This window comes from Embiotoca jacksoni, unplaced genomic scaffold (genome assembly GCF_022577435.1).
Source record: "Embiotoca jacksoni isolate LCO1_2020_lvr unplaced genomic scaffold, fEmbJac1.0.p SCAF_55, whole genome shotgun sequence".
Lineage (NCBI taxonomy): Eukaryota > Metazoa > Chordata > Actinopteri > Embiotocidae > Embiotoca > Embiotoca jacksoni.
The window spans coordinates 374,787-398,258 of record NW_027185409.1 but is presented as its reverse complement, the minus strand read 5'-3'; the positions used below and the strand labels follow the sequence as shown (position 1 = coordinate 398,258).

Here is a 23,472-nt window from a genome sequence, read left to right as displayed (position 1 = left end):
TATTCGTCTGTGAAATCGTCCCGACAATAAATAGACTTCTGTTTTTTAAATGAGAAAAAAAGCATCAAATTTTCATATTTGAGAAGCTGAAACGATAAAACTTTCCAAAAAAAATTAAAATCTGTTACCAAAACAGTCGCTGGTTAATTTTTTGATAACTGATGAATCAGCTCATTAGTCAACCAATCATTGAGGGTAAAATTTGATTGATTGGAGAGTATAGTAATAGTATTTAATACACACTTTTTAAAGTTCTGAATATTTTTGTACATAAAATCTTTATTTGTAAAGTAACTATAAACAGCAGCAGTCAGATATCATGGGGAGAGGAATAAAGTGGATAAGATGTAAAAAAATGTTAAAGCTTTAAAAGTAGCACTTGCAAGGCATATATGACATTATGTATATACATATGAAACTGCTATATACACTGATATTAATAGAGCTGTAAGTATTCACACTATACACAGTGATGTGACTTAACTCATTGTTAGTCTGTGCGTCTCTTCACGAAACAACGATTTCCACTTTCCATATCAGAGAGAGCGGTTTGAATTCGTGTGAGCGGTGTTTAATGAAGGCGGGGGGGGCATTACGATTCACTCCTGCTCTGTATTTGCAATGAATTTAACGAAAAAATGTACTTTCTATCCCCAATCTTCAATGACGTTGTGGATCACTGCCGTACTTATCTTGTACTTCTTCGAAGTTTTCAGTCTCTGGTAATTTCGTTTTTTTTTTTTTTTTGGTTGTATCATTAATTAAAACCGGAGGCCTCATGTTTTAAATTCTGAGCCTGGAAAACACACTTTTGCTTGCAGCCACTTGCTGGAGGCGAGTACATGAACCGGGTACCCAGAGGGGGAAAGCTGGCGGTCTAGTACTTCTAAAAGGATCTTTTAAGCATTTCCTGTTGGTTTTGAACCAACAGGAAATGCTTAAAAGATCCTTTTGATTGGTTTCAACATGGTGTATTCCCCGTTAATGTGGCTTTCGGGGCCGTATGGCTCATGCTAATTTTGCACTTTGTTGTGGAGATGCAGGGTAATGAAACAGCATATATCGGGGCAAAAAAAACTCTAGCTCGCTGCAGATTTACCATAAATATTGATTTTAAACTTTTATTTTCACTCTGACCAAAAGTAAACATATAAATGGGCCATTTTTCTGCATTAAGGAGCTGAATCGAGGGATACTTGCCAGTTTGCGAAATTGTACTGCACGTACATCCGAGCTAGCCTGTTTTTTTTTACATCTCACTTTGTGGAAACTCAAACATCTAAATGCAATTGTAAGGAATTCATTAACATTTAGTTTTGATAACCAGTTGAATTTAGGGTGCATTTTTAGCCATGTTGGAGAAATACCGAGATTCAATGAGCTCAGACGCAAAGAAATCTCTTTTTAGAAAACAATCAGGTGACTTTATCATTTTATGTTTTCTTGGAACCAATAAATAATCTAGCCAGGTCAAAAAAACAGTTTAGCTCCACCCTTTTGTCCAAATATGGTCACGTCTGGCAAAAAAAAACCAACCCAAAATGCCATCACAGAAGGTTTCCACTTGTTTGAAAATGGCCCAACAACCCAGTGCATTTAGTGCTCGACAGGGTTATTTATCATTGACGAGAAGCATATCTTAAAATAAGTTTCTCGGATTTCCTTTTTTATTTTTTTTACAGTGTAAGTTCACGTTGGGCCAAAACGAAACTTTTGGCTGTTGTCTGGTTACCGTGCCGACTGCAGCCTGTCTGTCGGCCAGCGATCGATCGTCAGTGAAACAAACACCGCTGTTACAAAAACGTGGCCGCAAGGTGTGTGTGTGTGTGTGGGGGGGGGGGGGGGGGGCTGTCTTTGTGTGTGTGTGTGTGTGTGTGTGACAAAAGCTGCTGTCTGCACTGCAAAGACCGCACGAATCATCGGAGGATTTCAAAGGATTCGTGTTTGATTGATACGCTCACCGACCCCCGACCCCCCCCGAGGGATATTTTCTTCTGTCCAGGTGAGAGATAAAAAGTATAAATATCCGGCACTGTCCCGCTGACTGTTTCCTCTTTCCCCTGCAGTCCCTTTTTTTTTTTTTTCTGTCCAATTGAAGCTATCTGTCGGCGCGCCGCTTTGCAGGGCGAAGAGACGTTCGGTCTTGAACGCAGCGCGCCGGAAGAATAAATTCCCGACTCCGCTCTGGTCAATAATGTCGCATTTACGCCGCAGCGTTATTGAAAATCCGCCCTGAAATCAGATTTGTCCGCCGCGCGACGTAACTTCTCATAACGGAAGATTTCATAAGTTTTTTTTTGTTTTTTTTGTTCGTGCCGTTTTAAAAGGCACCTTGGTGCGCAGACGAGTCTTTAAAATTGAATCTGAGCTGGTTATATTCCCATAAAAGAGTGCCGGCTCGTAATGACTGAGCTCGCTCGTACTGCAGGCGCCCAGATTTACACAAGCTCGTGCAGCCTGTTCTTCCTCCGCAGCCCCGTGATTTGCTCCGATTTCAGCCTCCTGTTACGGCATCTTATCGAAAGCGCCGCGGAGACGCATCTCGAATCGCTGCACCTCGAATCGCTGCACCTCAGCGAGGCGGCCGTCGAGGCCTCTAATTGCTAATTCTGCCAGTTTAATTAAAGTTCAAAACTACAGCAGCCTCCTTAAAACCATCCGAGCATATCTCTGACTGAACTCCCTCGTGTCAAAAATTTAAATAACCGATGTTTTTTCTTCTTCTTCTCCGCTATAGTCTTTTAGATTTATATTCAACATTTAAAAAAACAAAAACAGGGTCAAAATATGATCTTTGTCAAAGGCTTATTTTCTGTTCCATGAAAAATAAAAGCTTTACGAGACAAAATCCACTTTTACCATTAATGTCACACTAAATTCAATATAAATATGTAAATCTGCTCCTCTATCTGTGTTTAATTAAAGCCTGTAGATGTGTCTCAGATGGACTTTCTTCAGATGTCTTTGTCTAATCAGCTTTTTATTTATTTCCACCTCTCTTACAGTTAAGCGCACTGATGCAGCCTTTGAGGATTTCGCTGCTACACGTCTAAGCAGAAAGTCTTTAAAGTCCGCCCCGGCTTTGATTTATTTATTTTGTGAAGAAGAGTAAATCCCCCCCCCCCCCGTGCAAAACCACACTCGCTGCTCGACAAGTGCATTCAGTCTTCAACTCGGCTGAACGCTGTTGGTTTTCCAGGTGTACTCGTCTCCCCTCTAATCTGATAGTATTTCTGATCCTGAGCCAGACAGAAACAACTGTTACCTGCAGCCACTTAGAATAACAAGCAGCTTTCAGGAGGCCTGCGGGGGGCCGAACGACGACTCCTGGAGCGTGAAATCCACTTGGCATGCGAGCGGTTTGTGATTCAGACCGGAGAACATATTGGTTCCCGTGCTGTAGGGCTACGACGCAGGATGCCAAGGAAAAGGAGCCCCCGGAGGGTTTCACACCTGGGAAAGCACCAAATACAAAACGACTCCGGCACACTCTGACTTTCAGATGAAAGTGCAGCTCGGAGCTCGTGTTGCTGCAGCACCTGCGAAGACCCCGTTATGTCTTCACGGTAAATAGATAATGACAAGTTAGCTCAAATTTCATTTAGTGGTAATTTTTCATTTTCCAGCACTGCAGTTGAGAGATCTGGAGTTCCCGTCTCGGGCTCAGAGGCCTGCGTGAATAAAAAGAAATGTCTTCCACTGCACATGTGCATTCGTGTTGTGCCGTGTTTGTAGTTTTGCAGATGTGTCTTTTATATTTGTGGTCAACGCGGAAAAAACTAATTCTGACCGCAGGAGGATTTTTTTTTCTTCATTGCAATACCGCGAGTGACCACTGGGGGTAATTAGCCCAAGACGGAGTGGCAGCTCATATCCAGCTCTCCGCGGTTTTCCTGTATTAGCGATCGTGTTTTTAGCGTGCCAGTGTTTGCTTTCACATGTTTCCATGCACATCTTCAAAAGCGTAAATGCAACAAAGCGCAGTGGAAATGCGAATTAAACGTCCACTGAAGCACCATAGCTACATGTACGTCGTTGCCACGGCAACCCACGCAGGTAGGTTGGTGACGTCCGATATCCGATCCACAGTCTGCCCCTAAAGATCCGATCGGAGGAACACATCCGTCTGAACGAACTCTACAACCTTCCTAAAAATTCATACACAAAGCAACAAAGAAGTTAAAATTCCGTCACGTTTATGTGTTATTTTTTGTTGTTTGAGCTTTCACTGGTGCTCTTTTGCTCACGTCATCTCACCGCTCCTCTTCAGCGCCACCTGCTGTTTATCTCAAAGAACTAACTTGTTATATGCACATCGGCTCTATGGATGGAAAAGTTGCATCAATTCACATTTTTGCCAACTTGTTAGATTTGACATTTATCAAACGCTTATAAATTATTGAGTTTAAGTGGAACAAGTTGTGGTTTCTGACCTCTCAGTCACTCTTTTATCAAAGAGAATTTTGCCGCCATTATTATTTCTTATTCCAGACTCGCCCCGGGAACCGTCACATGCTCGCTCATACTAAGTAGATTCAGGAGGGTAGGGCGACGAGGACCGATGACACGAGGCTGCCATATGCATCTGCTTAACTATGTATGTGTTCGCAGGCCTGTTTGTACAGGGGTTGCATATCCCTCTATGAATGTTGTGTGTGTGTTTCCCGAAAACGAGACTAATTAAAAGCCAGCGAATATGCATGAAACGGCATCAGGCAGTTTTTAGAGATACATTATCAAAAGGACGGGGTCGGGCCTCTGAACATGCAGTTCGAAATATTCAACCTCTGGCGGAGCCGAGGAAGAAGCAGTGGAAAGTCTATGGGCTTGCGGAAGAGGGAAAAAAAAAAAAAAAAAAAAATGTAAGTTTATATGTCTATTCACACTAGTCCCGTTTCTTTGGGGTGGTTATATCCAAAACAGCAGCAGCAGCAGAGGAGACAGTAGCATGAGAGGGTGGAGGCGGCCCGCCGGGTGGCCGGCGCGCCCTCGTAGAGACTCCTGGTTGATCTCTTCCTGTGTCGGGGGGCCGTGGGGGGAGACGGAGGCCGGCGGGTGGCCGTTGCGGTTGGAGCACATGTCGTAAAGGTTTCCGGAGAACTGCATCTTCTTGGATTCCTGGCGGAGGGACTCCCAGACCGCCGCCGCCTCCTCGGGACAGCCGGCCATCGCCACGTTAGCGCAGTCGTGGAACTCGTCCCAGGACCTGCGGAGACGGAGGAGGAGGAGGATGATGTGAGGAAGCTGCGATGACGGCCGGTCGGTTTGGCTGCTTCGGCGCTTCGTGCTAAACGTGAAGTGCAGTTTTGAGTGAAATAAACTCAGAGAATGCGTGTTTTTTTTTCTTTCATTCCAATATTTAACTAGCTATGAACATTTCTTCACCTCATTGACTTCATTTGTTTATTTGAGCAGCGTCTAAAAATCTGTCACACTTTTACAATCTCCAAGATTTCGTTCTCTTTGGCGACACCTCTGGCGATGAGCAGTAATTACAGCATTGTTGCGTTAGCTCCGCCTACCCCCACTGGCTCTGATTCCATAGACTCCCATTCAACTTCTCTCATGAAACACAAAGTTTTCCACGAGTCAGTTTAGTGTCAATAGCTAAAGTCACTCCTTGTTAATTTTCCAGGTCCATCTGAAAAATAATCACATCGTTAATTAGATATCAGGCTTGAAATAGAGGTATTTGTAGGGCGGGGAGGAATCTGCCTACATGGGTTGACGACGGGGCCGATCTAAGCACTGGATCGGTTTTCATCATTGCGTTAACTCATTTGGCAACAGCTAGAGTCTTAACAGACACTCGTTTAAGGAAAATCGTGGCAAATAGTACAAAGTATAAAGAACCTGAGCCAATAATCTCCATGATTATCCCGGCGATGAAGATCCAAACAGGTGGCTCTGAAAATAGCTGACGAAGATGCAGCGTGAGTGAATCAAAGTCAATTTGTTTGTTTGCTCCCTTGACTTCTTCGGTAGTTTGCCAACAGACCATCTGCTGATCTTCGCTGCACTGAGAACAAAGGTCGCCCCGTGGGTTCAACCGAAACCTGGAAAAACCTTCAATAGTTCAGGGCGTAGAGTTTTTTTGTCGAATCGCTGCTGCGTTATTATCCATCAGCAACCAACAGACATTTGAAACACTTTCTCAGACCGACTGACGAGGGGGAAACAGTAGAAATGTACATGAGGAAGAGGAGGCACGAAGCAGCGTTATACAAAGATCTTGGATAAAAATGTGTTTTCGGTGCGTTAAACTTTGCTCCGATAACCTTCCAGCTCCACGGCTGAGTCTGTCTGACTCTAATTGGCTGCTAATTCTTCCTCTCATCACGAATGTGTTGGCTAAATTGTCTCTGAGGAGAGTTAACGAGAAGAAGTGAGTCGGAGGGCTGCGGCAGGAGCAGATGACGCTTCAAAATCTGCCACAGAAACAATCAAAAGTTAAAAAACAGAATAACACACAAAAGTTTTTGATAATTAATACCAAGAAAACAACCAAGCAGCATTTCAAGTTTGCAGGATGAGATGCGATTAAAAAGTTCTTGTAAAGCTCACGGAGCAGAAGGAAGCTCTAACTTCATTGATTATTTCAAGTTACTTCAGCATCTGAGAATCGACTTGAACCCAACTGAATTGTTTGCTGGCTTTTAATTTTCCTCTAAAAGTCAACACAGTTCCTTTAAATGTACGTTGTTTGCTTTGTGTCCGTATATATCACAGCAATGAGAAATTATCGGCGGGCCGAGCTGCTTCTAACCGGTGCAGTCACGCAATTTTGATTTATCACCGTAGCTGCAAAAAGGAATTGATCAGTGGAATCTAATTCAGACAAATAAGATGAATCGGGACGAGGCGGGACGCTCTCCTCGGTCGCAGCGTTACGTCGCGGTTCCCCCGAAGGCTCTCACGTCTTTATTAATCTCACCTGGAGTGAACTCGGGAAGCGTGAAGTCTCACAGCTCCAGTCGTTTTTGAGGACTTTTGCTTATTTGAATCGGATGTCAGGTCGAGGACACTTGTTTTTGATCTTAAGTACAAAACACACACACACACACACACACACACAAACACACACACACACACACACATTTGATCTCAGTCATCTCTATAGAAATAGCATCAGCCGTGAACGACTGCGGCCCGGCCTCCCTCGATGACCCTGTGTGTGTGTGTGTGTGTGTGTGTGTGTGCGTGCGTGCGTGCCTGTGTGTGTGTGTGTGTGTGTTGGCTTTTGTCGAGGACTTTAACACTCCAGCGGTCCACTTCCAACAAAAAAAAAAAAAAAAAAATGTCTGCAGCAGGGAGGACGACCGCTCGCCTGCTGCTGTGCGAGGAGCAGCCGACGGAGGGGATGGGGCAGCATTTGGCTATCGTCTGCCTACCTGTGTGTGTGTGTGTGTGTGTGTGTGTGTGTGTGTGTGTGTGTGCGTGCGTGCGTGCATGCGTGCGTGCGTGCGTGTGTGTGTGTGTGAAGACAAAAGTGTGTATCGAGGAGATAACAAGAGGAAAGTCGGAAAAATAAAGAGAGAGGGCGTCATGTGCAGCAGTGCAGTGTTTTTTTTGTTTGTCAGTGTGTGTGTGTGTGTGTGTGTGTGTGTGTGTGCGCAGGTCTGTGCACACACACACACACACAGTCACAGGTGGTGCAGAGACAGCAGAAACACAGCGAGGACACTGACAGACAAGCAGCTGCTTTCACAATAATAAAACCCCCCGAGAGGACGTCTGCTCGGCTGCTAACATGCTGCTGCTGACGTCCCAAAATCTCCAAACGCCGACGCCGAGCTGTTTTTTTTCTTTCCCACCGGTCATCGGGGTTTTCGGGACGTTTCGTGGCTCCGTGTTACAGCATGCGGTTACTGACACGTGGGGCAGTGTGTGATGCATTCAGCTGAATGACGGTGTTGTTACGGAGATTTGAAGGCGGGTGTGGGGGGGGGGGATATGTGAGAGATGGAGACATCGGGAGAACACAGAAAGGTACAGTGTGTTCGAGTCCGGCGGAACAGTCGGTTCCCTGAGAGTACATCTGAGAGGACGCAGTTACTGCAGAGTGTTTTTTAAACTTCGGAGGTCAGCGCCTGTACGTGCAAACTCTCGGTTTGCAAAATGCAGGCGTCCCGGGACGGTTTTATAAATCACATATTCATATTTTTGACAAGCAAAACTTTTCCTCCACTGTAGTAAGTCCTTTAAAAACAGCTTAATGTGACGCATTAAAAGAGGATCCGGACCCTTGTCTGAGTTCAAAGAGCGTTACAGGGTCCGGAAAGGTCACAAAATACTTGATTGGAGTAACGCAGGGTATGCAAGTTCAGGGACTGAACAAGTAATAACGGTGAATTGATTTAAATCTGTCTACCGGACCAAAATCCAGCCAGTAGGGGGGGGTTAGAAAGATGTTTTTGCAGGCAAGAAACTCTGAGAGGGAACGTTGGAGAACCCGAGAGCATCATTTCAGGTCATTTGTGTCCAACGTTTTCCTCTCAGATCGTCGCAGGAGAACTCGGTGTTGACAGTCTGACCCTGTCGGACGAATCCAAGGTGCACAACCCCTTCAAAGAAAAACACCCTGCACGGTCTTGGTTGCGCTCCTGACCGGATCCGCCTTCTTCGGTCTCGGGCGGTGAAGCTCCGCCCCCTCTTGAAACGTGAACGCTGCTCAGAAACACCTCGCACGGCTCCCCGCTCCATCGCCGTAGACTTTCTGAAGCGTTTCTAGTGGTCCAAAACCCCGTTTTGATCCGCTACCGTTTGCCCTGTCAACGTTACTTCCGACGCTTCCTGTATCTCTTTCAAATTAAAAGCCTCTGGAGTTTTGGTGGACACGGACACCGTTCAATACTTAACAAGGCTTTTGTTGTGAAACATTTGCAGGAACATGTTGTTTCTGAACTTGGACAATAAAAGCTTCGAGTAATCCAGAACAACATTTAAAAAATAGCAACAACTCAAACGGTGTGCGATCGATCCAGTACGTCAACAAACAGAACTGCATGCCTGGTTTCAGGTACACGGTGAATTCAATTCAATTATAATTGGGTACAATGTCATTACAGCAGATTAAGATAATGAGCTACAGATTACACAAAAATCAGAGTTGGGAGAAGCGCAGTAAACAGAGCGCATTTTAGTGACCTGTTAGCGTTGAAAAATTTCCACAAAAATCCACATACTGTTTATAAAACTGTATAATCAAGTTTTGTATCTGGTGTGGTATAAAGAAAAAGGTGACATCACATTGATAGTGTAAAATTAACACGGTGTAGTTCTTTTTATGTCACCATCTATGCTTGCATTTTATTGCACTATCTATAAAAATCCAAGTTTTATTTCCTTTTAAAGAAGAAAGATAAAATAATAATAATAAAAATTAAAAAAAACACTTGAAATTAAAGTATTTGTGGAGATTCGTGACTGTCACACATTTGCCATGAACTAACTTTCAAGTAACATTCAACAAATGTACCCAAGCCTCAATGTCATTTTTTTATATATCCGAGCTGGAAAAACACAAAATGGATGTAAAAAAAAAAAAAAAAAAAAAGGAAAAGCAAAAACATTTAGATCTTTTTTTATATATCCTGCAGAAACCCCAGAAAGCAGCGGGATTATTTTCTGTCCAAGGCTGATGTTTAAAAAAGGTTAAAAAGAAATTATGTGTCGCTGCCTCTCAGCTCCAACGAGTTGCGCAAACTGAAAAGAAGCAGAGGAATGAAAGAAATGCAGCTATTCTCGGGGGAAGAGTTTGACAATGCTTTCATATAAAAAAAAAGAAAACCCCAGAACACACTTTAGCTGAAGTGGCCTTCATCAGGGTAACAGGGTTGACGTGCTTCAAGAAGGCTCCCTTCACCTCCATGAAAAGGAAAATATTCTTTCTATTTTCCACCACGCACACGACTTGATCTATATTTTGCCACCGCGACATCGAAGCAGCAGAGGTTTAATTTGTAAATGACTATTTTTATCTGTTATATTATCTAATTCATGGAATTTGTAGCTCTTATTATCACACTTTATATATATATATATATATATATATATATATATATATATATATAAAGCTCTTTTTGTAAAAATGAAAAAGTTAGATTCTTCCTCCACAACACTTTTAAATCACGTCTGAATCTGCGCAAGAACCGCGGAGAGATGCTGAAACCGGGGAATATTACAACCTCTTTTGTTTGGCGGCACTTTCAATCCTAAGTGGTGCATCCCAAATGAGCTGTAGAGCTGAAAGCGACTTTTAAACCGAGGCAGGAATAGGAATAGGGGAGTGCCGCGATGAGATGCAACAGAAGCATGAATGGCCTTATCTAAATCTGTAGAGAATAGGAATATAAAGGCAAATAGAGAGGCTGCGGTGAAAAGAGGCCTGAGTGAAAGAAAACTCAACCTTGTGTGCGAGAGTTTTCTGATAGCACCTGTTTTAGCTATCAGCAGTCTCCGGCTTTTGTTTGTGTGACCGTAACCAAGGAAACAAACGCTCCGTTTTCACCTCGCTCCCTTTTAATACTTTTGCAAATACTTCAGCCCAAGAGGGTTGAATGAGGACTTTTCTCGATGTTAAGCCGTGACTACATCCTGTCATTTCAAGTGAGACCTCATTGAAGACTCTCGGCTTTTAATGATTCGTTATTGCGTCCTCTCGAATAGCTTTTTAAATATTTTTTTCCCCGTTTGCATACTTTTGTACATTGTGTGATTTTTTTTTTTTTGCTATTTATTTCATCCCTTACATATGAGCCTCAATTTTTCAGTATCCAAAATTACAGCTTTGGTAATTTTGCCACTGCATGTTTAACAAAAAAAACCGATTGATTTCTCCATCACGAATGCACCTCATTCACATTATTATTGCCAAACTGAGCAAGAACACGACTGTGAAGGGAGATCCTTACGGGGAGCGGCAGAAATCCCGCGACAAAGATCGGAGCCACCCGGTGAAGTTGAAGTAAATAAAAGTCTGTTTTAGCTATTGAAGGAGACGTTCTGCTTTCTGGGGTTGAGAATGACGCCTCTCTTTATCTAGAAATGTAGAACTTCATAGGGGGATAATACATCCGACCGGCATTACGTCATCCGGAGCAGGCTCTCGTCGGGACTCTGGCGAACCAAAGGGAGTTAAAGGCTTTTCTTCCAAACTTTTAAATCAATAACTCTACTCCAAAATATAAACTCTTACCTTGTAATAAGAAAAGTGTGTGCACAGAAAGGTACATTTTCCGTCGTCTACAGAGACTCATACTTGTTGAAGTACGATGTGCTTCAAACTGTTTTTATTGTAAGAGTCCAACGAACAAAGTGCTTCCAAGCTTTAAGACTTTTTATTTTTTTGTATTTTCAGGGTTAAATTTGACCGAGATGTTGATATACAAAAAGGTTTTTGAGGTTTCTAATGGTGTACTTAAACCTAAGTGGACATAAAGACAAGCTGCATCCTGTTTTTCTGCTCCTGTAGATCTATTTCTGCCTAATTTATGGAAACAAGGCCACAGCAAGGACTGCAGAAGACTGAAGCCTTCAACGTCTCCAAAAGGAAGTTTTCACTTTTTTTTTGAAGCGTTTCAATTATCTTTGCAATTATATTTTTCTCCAAGGATAAAACTGGAGAAATAATAAAAGCCTTTATTTATTTATTCTGAAGGGAGTCAAATTAAAGTATAAATAGTCTAAAAGTACAGGAAGGAGCAACTTCCAAGTTTGATTAAACAAATTCATAGCTGCCATGAATCACGTTATTTGAAAAGTCAATAAAGTCACGCCGTTAATCAAATGTCCTCAGAAAACACATTTGTAGCTGAACCACAGGATTTCATTGGCTAATACGACAAAACTTCACAAAATAATAGTGATTGCACCTTATATCCCTAAATGTCAAAGGTCAACTTCACCCATTTAGCACCCTTTTCTGCCATATTGCTGATTTTGAATGTTTTTCCCCCTCCCCAAAAAAAGAAATATCAACCTTTTAATTGATTTGTCACTTTTTAATTCTTACAAAAGTGAACTTTATCACAGCTGAATTAAATTCCACTGAATCTTAACATACAAACTACATCTGTATTGTTCTTTTTCTGGTATTTTGGGAGTCATTATTTCGATTCGGTGCTTTTTCTCCCGTTAAAACGTAAGTATCAATTCTGCACGTTAACGGACCAGTGATTGTTTTGTCCATTGAAGTGTTCGTCCAGGAACCAGGTGAGCGAACTTGCATGTGCAGAGTATATATGAGGGTAAATATAAGAATAGAAATCATAATGGCTCGCTTTAACAGCGGACTTTAACAATCAGACTCATCAGCAATATCTATAAACCCTATACGACGTAAAGCAGTACCTATTCTTCATCCGCACCTCCCCTGGTCTATTTTAAGCTTTAGCAAAAGGTTACTGTTTAATTCAATTGAGCATAATTTCTCCGTATGTTTAGCCCCCAAATATTTCTTTTTCACCTCACATACTCGGGATCCTCGGTGAATGATTGCAGCTGCATAATGCCTATTGTGAATATGAGGAATAAAAGCAGCGCTGCACTCCTGGGACGACGCTGACAATGGAGCAGCCTTGGCCTAGATGCAAATCACACCCTCTTATTCAGACTGCACTGTAGCGTGCACCCCTGTGTGTGTGTGTGTGTGTGTGTGTGTGTGTGTGTGTGTGTGTGTGTGTGTGTGTGTGTGAAATCGTGTGCACGGCTCAGCGTGCACGAGCTCGTGGATTTTCAGAGGGGAGCTACCTCCTCATTAAGTGGCTCTGTTAGAAGCTCTAAAACCAATGTTCCTGAGTGGAGGAAGAGGAAGAGGAGGAGGAGGAGGAGGATAGAAAAAAAACAGAGTGGAGGGATGGAGGGAGGTGAGAGGAGAAGAGGAGGAGAGGGAACAAAGAGGAAGAAGAGGCAACGAAGAATTGAGGCGAGGACACTGAGTCGGGACGAAAAGTGTGTATGTGGGCATGAGGATTTTGTGTTTGTGTGTGAGCTCTTGTGCGAAGCATTAGGCAACACTCACACTGAGGTGGCTGGGTTGCAGGATTAGTAGTTTAATTGGTACCTCAAGGAGTAGAGAGGACTTAACAACAGTGGAGTGGTACCAGGGGTGGGCTGCAGGGCCATGGTGACACACACACACACACACACACACACACACACACACACACACACAAGTTGTTATTCTACTTGCAATGAAGTTCTCCTGAACCATTCCCTCTCCCCCGCTTTAATCAGATGTCACCGTTGAACCAAAGTGTGTTTCTAAAAAAATTAAAAGCAACGCAGGCGTCATTCAGTGTATATAAAAAATTAAATAAAAAATGATGCAGGGAAGAAGAGGAACAATGAATTAAAAATAAGTGAGGGAAGATATGGAAAAAGAAGAGAAGTCTGGCACGAAGGGAACAAAGAGGTCTGAAAGGTACTTAAAGGTGCAACAATACTTTATCAGCGCTGCTTGTCGGACGGTTGAAAAGATTCGGAAACCTCTTTTGTGAAGCGCCTTTTGGATATCAGAATTGAGTTCTGCATTCCCACCATTTCTGGGACTTTCCAAAACCGAGAAGCCGACGTTAACATGGGTTTGAATTTCCTGTCACTTTTCATTTCAAAAACCAAGTAACGCCACGGATGTCCTCGAGAAGCGGCTGTATGGACGTGTGTGCTGTCATCTCCATGTTCGAGCGATATCATGTCACCGCGCCTTCGAATTGTGGTCGTTCACAACGGCTGTGAACACCGCTGCCTTCCAAGAAGTTGGGACAACACGTCAGCGTCTGACCTTTAGTGACCTTTGGACAGCGAAGCTCCGCCCCTCTCGATAAGGCGAACGTCACTCAGAAACACCTCGCCCGGATCGTCGCTTCATCGCCGTAGACTTTCTGAAGCGCTTCAAGGTTCCCTGTAGTCCATTTCTTGAATTTGATCGCAAATCTAATGTTGTCTGTAATCTTTATGCCCCTCAAGCAGCGCTGCTTTTAAAAACAGCCGTGATTCTGTTGCGGAAATCACTGCACGGGCTCAAAAACACTTGTTCAAGATTTCTGTTCCTCAAAAATTAAACCTGCTCAAGTTTCAGGTCTAATGGTGAAATCCCGAATGTTCACGTAGCAGCGGTCACAAAAACTTGTGGAAGTCAGGTGCCGACGTGGATGCAGACACATAACTGTGCATACTTACTCATAAAGGTTTTATTGCGTCCCGCTGCTCCGTGCGCGTCACTCAAGCGACACCTCCGAACGCTCTCCCAAACTCTTTGATCGCGCCTCGTATCAACGAGACGACTGATAGTACGACGAGAAGCCGGCACATACGTCGCAGGAGGATTTTATTCAGAATGACTCCATTAGGTTTTCCTCAAGGACCTGTAACATCACACTTTGTAAAACCTCAATAAAAACATGTGTCTTCGAACAATAAAGGAGAATCCTCCGTAGATTCAGTTCGTCTGAGTCACACACACACACACACACACACACACACACACACACACACACACACACACACCTCCCTCTGACCTACAGGAGTGTAAAGCGGTATTATATGGTGCACGTATGCCGTCACAAGTGCTCCTCAGTTGGTAAAAGCCTCATTCATAATGTAGTGAGAGAAGAAGTGCCGGCCACCAATCTTTGTTGTGGTTCATTAAATAACTACTTAACCTGCCGGCTCTGCAGCGCAGCGGCGCGACTGCCCCCCCGGACCTCCTCGGTTAGCCCCCGCCGAGTCCGCCAACGCTCAGCTGCGATGATTATTTTGGATCTGTACAAATTGCAGCTGACAAAAACAGCGCTCTCAGATCACTGATCCTGTTCTGAGACTCTTCCCACGTTAAAACCCCCCCCCCCCCCCCCTCCCCGCCGCCCTCCTCGGTCGAGAGGACTTCTCTGAAAGATGGATGGCGGAGGTACGTATAAATAGAGCGGCGAGCGGAGATGGCAGAGAGCGAGAGACGAGTGACGGATGAGTACCGGATGCGGAGAAATGAAGTGGCGAGAGAGGACTTAAAAAAAAAATTTAAAAAAAAAAAAAGCGGACGGGAAGTGAGAGATGTTCTGCATGTTTAATCAGCGTCATCAGGCCTCCGGCCGAAAAGCAATGGGAGGCTGAAAGGAGAGCTGCGGAGGGGAGATATGCTGGGAGGAGACACGAGGCAGCGCGGCTCGTAATTACAGCCCAACTGGAATTCAAATCCAACGCCGCAAAAGAAACTGCTCCATCCTCCGTGTTTGTTTTGACTTATTCACTGTCATCAACAAAAAGTAGAAATTAAAGCTATGTATTCATTTCTGTATGATGAATATTTGCCTTACTGCTAATTTAATTGGTGCAACATCTGGGTGAGTTAAAAAATAGTTTGATATCCCTTAAAAGTAACTTCACTTAAAGGAAATACTACAAAAAAAGAAAGGAGCTTTAGTTTTCCTCTTAGCTCCGCCCCCTTTCTGTGTTTGTGTAATCGTTTGGGGACGTAAGCTTTTACCTAAGTTACGAAGTCAAACTCTACGTGACTAAAATCACGATATATTAGCTTAACATCCAACGAAAAAAAATGAACTTCCATGACCTCTGACCTTTCTGTAAACGTCAACGCTGCGAGTACCACAAGAGGGCGACGTTCATACGGACTCTTCCACGACCCAGTTTTGAGCGCAGCGGGAGTACGTGTGCCGTTACATTCGAAGCAGCGGCGACAGTTAGCATCTAGTTCGGGAATCGGTGCCGATATCGTCGAAATTTTGACTTGGAAAGTGAAAGCGAAGATGGTTAGCCGAGCGAGTGCTGAAGGTTACAAAAGGAATACATATCCTAAATACAGATAAATAACCGGTCAATATGTGAGCTTGTTAATAAAAAAGGCTTTAAAACGTTCTCCAGCCGAAGCACATGGAGTCGATTGATTGTTTTTCTCGGAGCATCGACCGCAATTAAATGTCAGTCGACAGCTGCTGTGGGAAACACCCACAGAGGGCATTAAAGATTAAGATACTGACTTTCACTAACTGGTTGTTGGTTTTTTTCAAAATATGACAATTCAAATGTCTGTTTGATTTTGAGGGGGGGGTTATTAAAATCATATGTGTGATTTCTCCTCCGTCATCGTCACCGTTCTGTTTGTGCAAATTAAAATATTCCTCTGATGCAACCCGTCAGTTCGATCGTTTTTATTCTGTCAGCGAGTTTATTCTCAGTCCTTTGGTGCTGGTTCGTCCAAGACACGACAACAAAGAGAATTCTCCGTGGAAAATGAAAATTGCATCGCCAACAGTTTGAGGAAGAAATTAAAGAAATATCAAGAGTTTTGATGTCAGTTTTGTGTCTTCAGTGAAGACGTAGAAAAGAACGAATCAAACTGCTGCTCTCTGCAGAGGAGGAGGACGTGTTTTAATCCCCGTTTGATAGTTTACAACTAATTTAGCTCCAAGTTTATTTTAGTATCAAAATAATTTTAGGGATATTGTGTGAATATAACTAAATGCTAATGATAAGCGCTACAATCTAATCGAAGTTGATGCTTTTTGAATGAGAGTCTATCGGAGCCAGCCCCCCGGTGGTTCTCGGTGGTATTGCACTTTAAGGCACTTCCTGCATAAGCTTCACCTTTCAGACTCATGGACTGTAGAGTACAGAGAGTTCGATGGACGTGGTCTTCGGGTCTGAAAATACTAAGGTCCAAAAAAAACAAGATGGGGACGCCGAAAACGCCAAACTCAGGGCTTCGAAACGACAGTTTGCGAACCAACAGTTTCGGTAATAACACTGAAGTAAGTAAATGCACCACTAAAGTCGCAGGTTATTTACACCATCGGATTCTCCCTACGGTGACTGTAAAACTTTTCACTGTCAATCATCACCAAAACATATGTCAATATTTATAAGGAAAAAAACATATCTGGAAGTGCAGATGAAGAAGTCCGGTGAGGGTTTCGATCGGCGGTATTTGCACCGACGTACGGGCTCCGTGTGACCTATTGATATCAGATAGCACACTCAACTTTGAGATTTGGAAAATACTTATCTCAACTTTTCTTTTGCATACATCGTTTCCAGCTCGGAGAAGCGCGTTCTTCGTTCGTTCCCTCCCGTGGAGAGATCCTTCTTTTGTCTTTGTGTCTGAAACCCTCTCGCTAATACTGAATGAATGCCTGGCGGGCACGAACGCTGAACCTTCGAGAGACTTACGACTTAACCGAGGAGGAGTGTTCGTGTTTAATTTGCCGATGTGTGTGTGTGTGTGTGTGTGTGTGTGTGTGTGTGTGTGTGTGTGTGTGTGTGTGTGTGAGCGTGGCGATGACCTGCAGATGGAGTGGATCTCGTGCGTGTCCTCGTCCTTGCGGGCGTTGTCGGTCAGACTGTCGCCGAGGGCCATCAGACACTGAGCGAAACCCTTGTAGATGGAGTGACACCGTCGGGTCGAGGCTGCAGCGACGGGCCGCGGGCTCAACACTGGGAGACACACAAGAAACACAATAAACACATGCAAAAGCACACAAAGAAACTGAAAGCTCAGTTGTGTGTATATACATGTATATATATATATATATATATACATGTATATATGTGTGTGTAGTTCTGTTTCTCTTTAGGAGCTGTAACTGTCGGACCAGAGAAAACCAAAGTGCCTGCAGAGATTGACACTTTTGTCCATGCAGCTGTTAGTTTCAATATCAAGACTGAGATGTTGAGTGTTTATCCGCCGCCCACCACCCACGGAGCTGCAGACAACTGAGCCCGACTTCAACCCTTTTTTCTTTTTTTTTTCATTTATTCAGGGTTTAAAGTCCGCCGCTAATCCGTTGCTGACAAGACGAGACGAGTTCAAGGCTCGTCGACCAGGGAAATGGAAACAGAAGAGGCGAGGAGCGACTCGTCTTTATCTACAGCAAGAACACAAACTGAGGACGGGATACTGGACGGCGTGTCAAAGGTTGGAACTCAAAAAACAGTCTGGTTTTCAGATCTTCTAAATCAGCACTCGTATGTCATTCAGTCAGGTGTTTTGCTCCTGCTGCCGGGTGGTGTTTCCAGTGTCAGAGAGCAGCTGACTGATTGGAGTGAAAGTATGTGGGATGAAGAAGGGAACGAAGCGCCCGGCGCCGCTCGGGTCAGCGGGCCAGCAGCTTTTCATGGTTCCTAAATCCACATCGCAACTTAAGAGCGATTTTCTCAGCGAGGTTTCATCAGCCTCCTCCTCCAGATTTTCTCTTGACATTTCCAGATTTGATGTTGATTTGTTTGGTTTTTTTTAGTTTATTGTCGCACTCGTGTACTTTTCTTGTGTTGTTCTGACTTCATTTTGCTTTTGTTTTTTTTTCATTCAGATGTTGATGACTCTTTGATGTCGTGCAACACAGCTCTTGCTGTATTAAAATGCGCTTTATAAATAAATCCTCTTCTCCAATGACAGTCTTGGCTCGACTTGTTGCTATTTTTTGTTATTTGTTGGTTGTCCATTGTCCGCCCCCGTCTTTGTCACGATCGAGCTGGTGACGTGAAAACACTGCAGACCACAAGTTTTTGTTTTTCTCTCTGTCTTTAGAAGTTGGTTTCCTGTCCTTCCTTCACAGCAGCAGCGTTGTTGCAGGTAGATCAACGTTTCCACAAACACTGCACCCGGTGAGTGTTTAATGAGTCTTGTGTCACTTAGCCTCAAATTAAACTCTCGATTGGTGCGGCTTTAACCTTAAAAGAGTGGATACGACACCTTTTAAACTCAACAGGCGCTAAACTGCAGAAACACAAATAATACTTCAAAGATCCAACCGGGAGCGACGACGACAAAATCTGTCAGCTGTCAAGCAGCCCGTGTAGGATGGTCGTCAGCCGTCAGCGTGAATCGCCAGGACTCCGTCACTTCTAACTATCTGTGAAGACGAAGGGAGGACATGACAGAGCCGGGATAGGACTTACTTTTGTTATATATGTACGTACACAGTATACTTAGCACCTAACGCACATCAGTAATCTCATAAATCTAAGTGTTTCTTTATAAATCTGGTTGAAATACTTTCGGGTTTGACGTCAAACGTGACACGTCGGGTGCGTTCAAAAAATTTTTAAGTTCCCGTTCAGCTTTGTGATTATATCTTTATGAAAACGCAGCCTCTCGAAGGGGTTTTAAAAAAGAATCTGCCACTAAAATGTACACTTGCTGCACACACACACACACACGCACGCACACACACACACGCACACACACACGCACGCACGCACACACACACACACACACACACACACCCCTGAGAGTCCCGTCTCACAAGTCATTTACTTAGTGCATAGCTATTTGCAGCAGCACTCACCAAAGCCCAGAGCTGTTTGTTGAGTCAGACTTTGAGGAGGAGAGAAAACTCTTCCGGAGAGATGCACAATTGGTTGATGTATTTTTTTGAAATTCTAATTAACAGTTATTCAAGTGTTCGGGGGGGGGTCGTAACGCTGTTCGCAGAGGCTCCAAAAATGACAGAGGACCCGAAGCTGTCGTGTACGCACTTGCAGAGAAGCGGGATCTCTTGTGGGGCGTGAGCACCGCTCTTTGATTAGGCTGATCCCCGTTTCTCATCTTCTAAGCAGCGGCAAATGAATATATCAAGAGACCCGAGAAGACTTTGTGGAGCGGTAAAGTGTCAGGAAATCAGAGGAGGGAATTATTCCATCGCAGGCTTTATTTTAACTTTTTAATGTCTCTTCCGACTCGAATCGACTGAGCGTTTTTGGGGTTTGAGTTTGGTTCCAGAAAAACAAGGTGGAGATCAAAAACGGGGATGTTTATCTTCTTCTGCTAGAGTCGGGAAAAAAATAGCACCAGGAAAGCCTCGTCCTCCAGAACATATCGACTTATTTTTTTCCCACCGTGTTGTCATGGAAAATGTCCAGATGTTGTCAACGGGTAATGTTTTTGTTTTTTTTCACCGTGGTAAAAACAGTTCAAGACATGGGGAGTTGTTCAGTGTGTCACAATTACACAAGAAAGGAGGAGCTAAGTGCACGAAAAGAACAGGTGAAATCGACTTACAGGAAGTAGGTGGGATTTGAAAGATTAAAGCACAATACAGAGTTGATGCGGGGTATGATGTCCGGGTAGGAGTCCAACGTTGCCAAGAAAAATCACCACAAAAGCAGAAAAAACGAGGCAAAAGAGACAAAAACTACAGAGCGGGCTGATTGGCAGATTGGCTGCAGGTGAGCAGGTTGGGGAAGTGGGTGCAGGTGAGGTGGGCGTGGCCAGCAGGAGACATTCAGAGAGGCTGGGGGACCTTTAGTGGGTGGAGGGTGTGATACAGGGAACAACCTGAATTAATGACTGAAGACTGGCAGAAAGATATCGACGTGACAAAGTGAATTGAACTGTGATGCCAGAGATTAGGAAATAATCATATTAATGTTTGGGAGGTGGCTCCAAAAAAAAACGTGTCCGTTTGATTGACAGGCCTGCGGTTCAGTCAGATCCACCGCTAACTCCTCCCCAGCTCATCCAAATATGGTCACTTCTGGCTCCAAAATACCAAGATGGCGAGAAGTCAGAGCTTCAGAACGGCAACTTACAAACCAACGGGTGACGTCGCCGTTGGTTACCGCTCGGGTAGTTGCACCATATTCAGTTCTACTTCTGAGGACAACACCGTAGAGTAATAAAGAGGACTCGCTGACAAGTCAGTCATCACTGATTAATCGGAGTGAAATAAAGAAATCTGCTATAACATGAGCAGGATGACTGAAACATTTCCTCATTCATCAACTCGTATTTCCTGATTATCACAGATGCGGGTGATGACGTCCCGGGATCAGATAACATGGGAGACAACAGACGCTTCTTCAGATGGAGGACAGTCGATTGATGTATAAATCATCAGATTTGTCTAATGTGCGTCTGAAAAACAAAACAAAAAAACTCCACCGAAGAAAAATACAAAAATAAAAATAAAAACTACAAACACATCTGACTGACACGAACTTTTCCGAAATTGTTTTTTGTTTATCGTGTTTTCTTATCTCCACCTTCTGTCTGCTCTCTTGTGATGGAGAAGGTGGGAAAAAAAGAAAGGTTTGGCAGCTCCTTTCTTTTGCCATCTGTTGCTCATTCCTGTCCTTCTTCCATTCGAATTAATCTCGTTACTCTTTCATCTCCGAGCTCCTGTCTCGTGACGCAACGCACACCAACGACCGCCTGCTTACTGAATTACAATGTTTGAATAGTGATCAGCGCTCAGATATGAGCGAGCGGCGATGAGGAGTCTCGCCGGCTCTGAAAACAAGACTTCTTTAACTAAATTGTTCAATATTTGAGGTCAGTTTATCGGTTATGTAAAAGATAAATTATTTTGACAATTCAATTCTATGGATTGTGGCCTGTGATCGACATATTGGTCTGTCCATCTATTAAGGATTCATGCAGGTGTCTATTGATTCCTTTTAAGTATTAATTTCTTTTTTGAGCCACATTAATATTCTTGAGTACATTTTATTTCTTATATTATTATGCTACAGTCTGTTTGTGAATATAAAAGTGAGTCACGGGAAATCGGCATGTTGAGTTTAAAATGCTTTGAGTACCAAAAATGCATATTTTTTGTTCGCTAGAATTAGCTTCTTATTCTTCGAGGAGTCGTGGGTGTTAAAGTACTTAGACCCGTCCTACGTCTCTAAATAAACGATGGACAAGACAGGGTTTCAACACCTTGAGGAGTTTAACAAACTGAAACAAAGATTACTTATTAAAAAGTAAACTACAACTTCGACCGTATTTGCATTATTCAAAGTTTTTGTCCAAATCCTTAAATTTCACCAACGCTCTCCTTTAATGTCGTTTTTCTTTTTAATGCTTTTCTAGTTATACTCATTTAAACGCACACTTATGTAATTTCACCAGCGAGGTGTCTCGAACGTGTTTGATTTCATCGTGAAGTAGCGTCTATGGGAGCCATTGTCTTCATTGTTAAATCCGTCCCGCTGTCTTGCTCATAGCTCCAGTTTCCCGCTGATGTGATTGTAGTCTGGAAGCTCTGCTTGCTTTCACGTTTGAGGAAAGTTGAGTGTTTTTTCTTTCTAAAAGTAGTTGTAGCAGCGGTCGAGTTTTGGTGCGTACCGACTGGTGAAACGCTGCTCCAGTAGTTTCAAAATGAACCCGAGGTCCAAACCCAATAGGATGCAACAACTAGAAACGATTACCAAACGGAGTCCCATATAATCCATGCAGTGATTTTAGGTCTGGAAACACCAGAATAGCAGTTTTTAGCTTGGTGAATCTTATGTTTAGCCCTCTAATGCTTCATGTGATGACTGTTGTTTTTTTTGCCATGTTGTGGAAAGCCACTCTTTAGCTGCATATTATACCAACGCTACAGCTGTAATTACAGACTTTCACAAATTGTTCTTGCATTACCAGTTAGAGGCCGTGATATCAACTCAGCGATGTGACAGAATAAAGCAAATATCCGGAGCAGAATGCTAAATATTGTTTATCTTAGTAGACAAATGAAAAAGATGCCTTTTTTTTTTTAAGTAGAGTTAAACAGTTACATGCCCGGAGGAAACTCATGACTGGTGACACAAAAAGCTGACTCAACATTACTAAAGAGTTAGTTCATCCCAGAGGAGCCTCTCTGAGATGGCCGGCTCTCCCGAAGAAGCGCGATCATTTGGGGAGCTGGTGGCGACCGTTTTCTTTTTCTTTCTTTTTCACGGAGCTACAGTGAGATGGCCCTCTTCAAGAGTGTGACAGGCACAGATGCATCATGTCATGATTAGTGCACAAGACGGCAAAGATAACACTCCTGGAGAGTGTGACTGTCCCAGAAGAGGCTTGTCGTGACGGGTAAAAGTCAGAGTGGAGCCCCGGCTGGAGCCTGGCAGGTGAACAGGAGATGTTAATTGGGTCAGACACTGCATCGCCACAACTCCTCCCCACCTCCCCGGAGACCGGCTCGTTTAATATTTAATAAACCAGAGCTTCTTCCACCCTCCGTTCTCTATCTGTCGTTTTTTTTTTTTCTTCTTTTTTCTAGGAAACCTATTGATTTCAGGCTGGGTTGTTCACGGGTCTTGAAGATTATTGGCTTCCCTCATCTCCATCAAGTTTTAATGAAGAGGAAAAAAACACTGGAGGAGAAAAGAAAATGGGTATGAGAGAAAGAAAACCGACGACGGGGGAGGAGGAGGAGGAGGAAAAGAAGAGGTGAAGACCAATAAAGGAGCACAAGATAAAAAAGGAAGTGACCATGAAAAGAAGTTGCTGAAGGACTTGTGGCAAATTTCTTTGGCAAGTGATTGAAAAACAAGCAAAGGTTTCTTTTTTTTTTCCATCACAGGTGTAACATCACTGCCTCACTCACAAGGCCGCAATGGTACTTTTTTTTTAAGTTCAAGTTAAAGCTGCATCACAGCACAAAGCTGTTGTTCACTAAAAAAATAAAATAAAATCAAAAGGTTACTTTGTGAGTTTTAGGTCTGGATGTTGTTGTTTTTTTTAAACAG

The 23,472-nt window shown here is 43.4% G+C and overlaps 1 protein-coding gene across 1 annotated transcript in view; it reads right to left on the bottom strand.

Moving 5' to 3' along the window:
- Nucleotides 1-955: 955 nt before the first annotated feature.
- nrn1la (neuritin 1-like a) overlaps nucleotides 956-23,472 on the bottom strand; it is a 59,275-nt gene continuing 36,758 nt past the window's right edge. The window contains exons 2-3 of the mRNA XM_069172823.1: nucleotides 17,298-17,448; nucleotides 956-5,206 (exon numbers count right to left, since the gene is read on the bottom strand). Coding sequence (XP_069028924.1) covers nucleotides 4,909-5,206; nucleotides 17,298-17,448 — 449 coding nt within the window. The 3' untranslated portion in view covers nucleotides 956-4,908. The remainder of the gene's footprint in view (nucleotides 5,207-17,297; nucleotides 17,449-23,472) is intronic.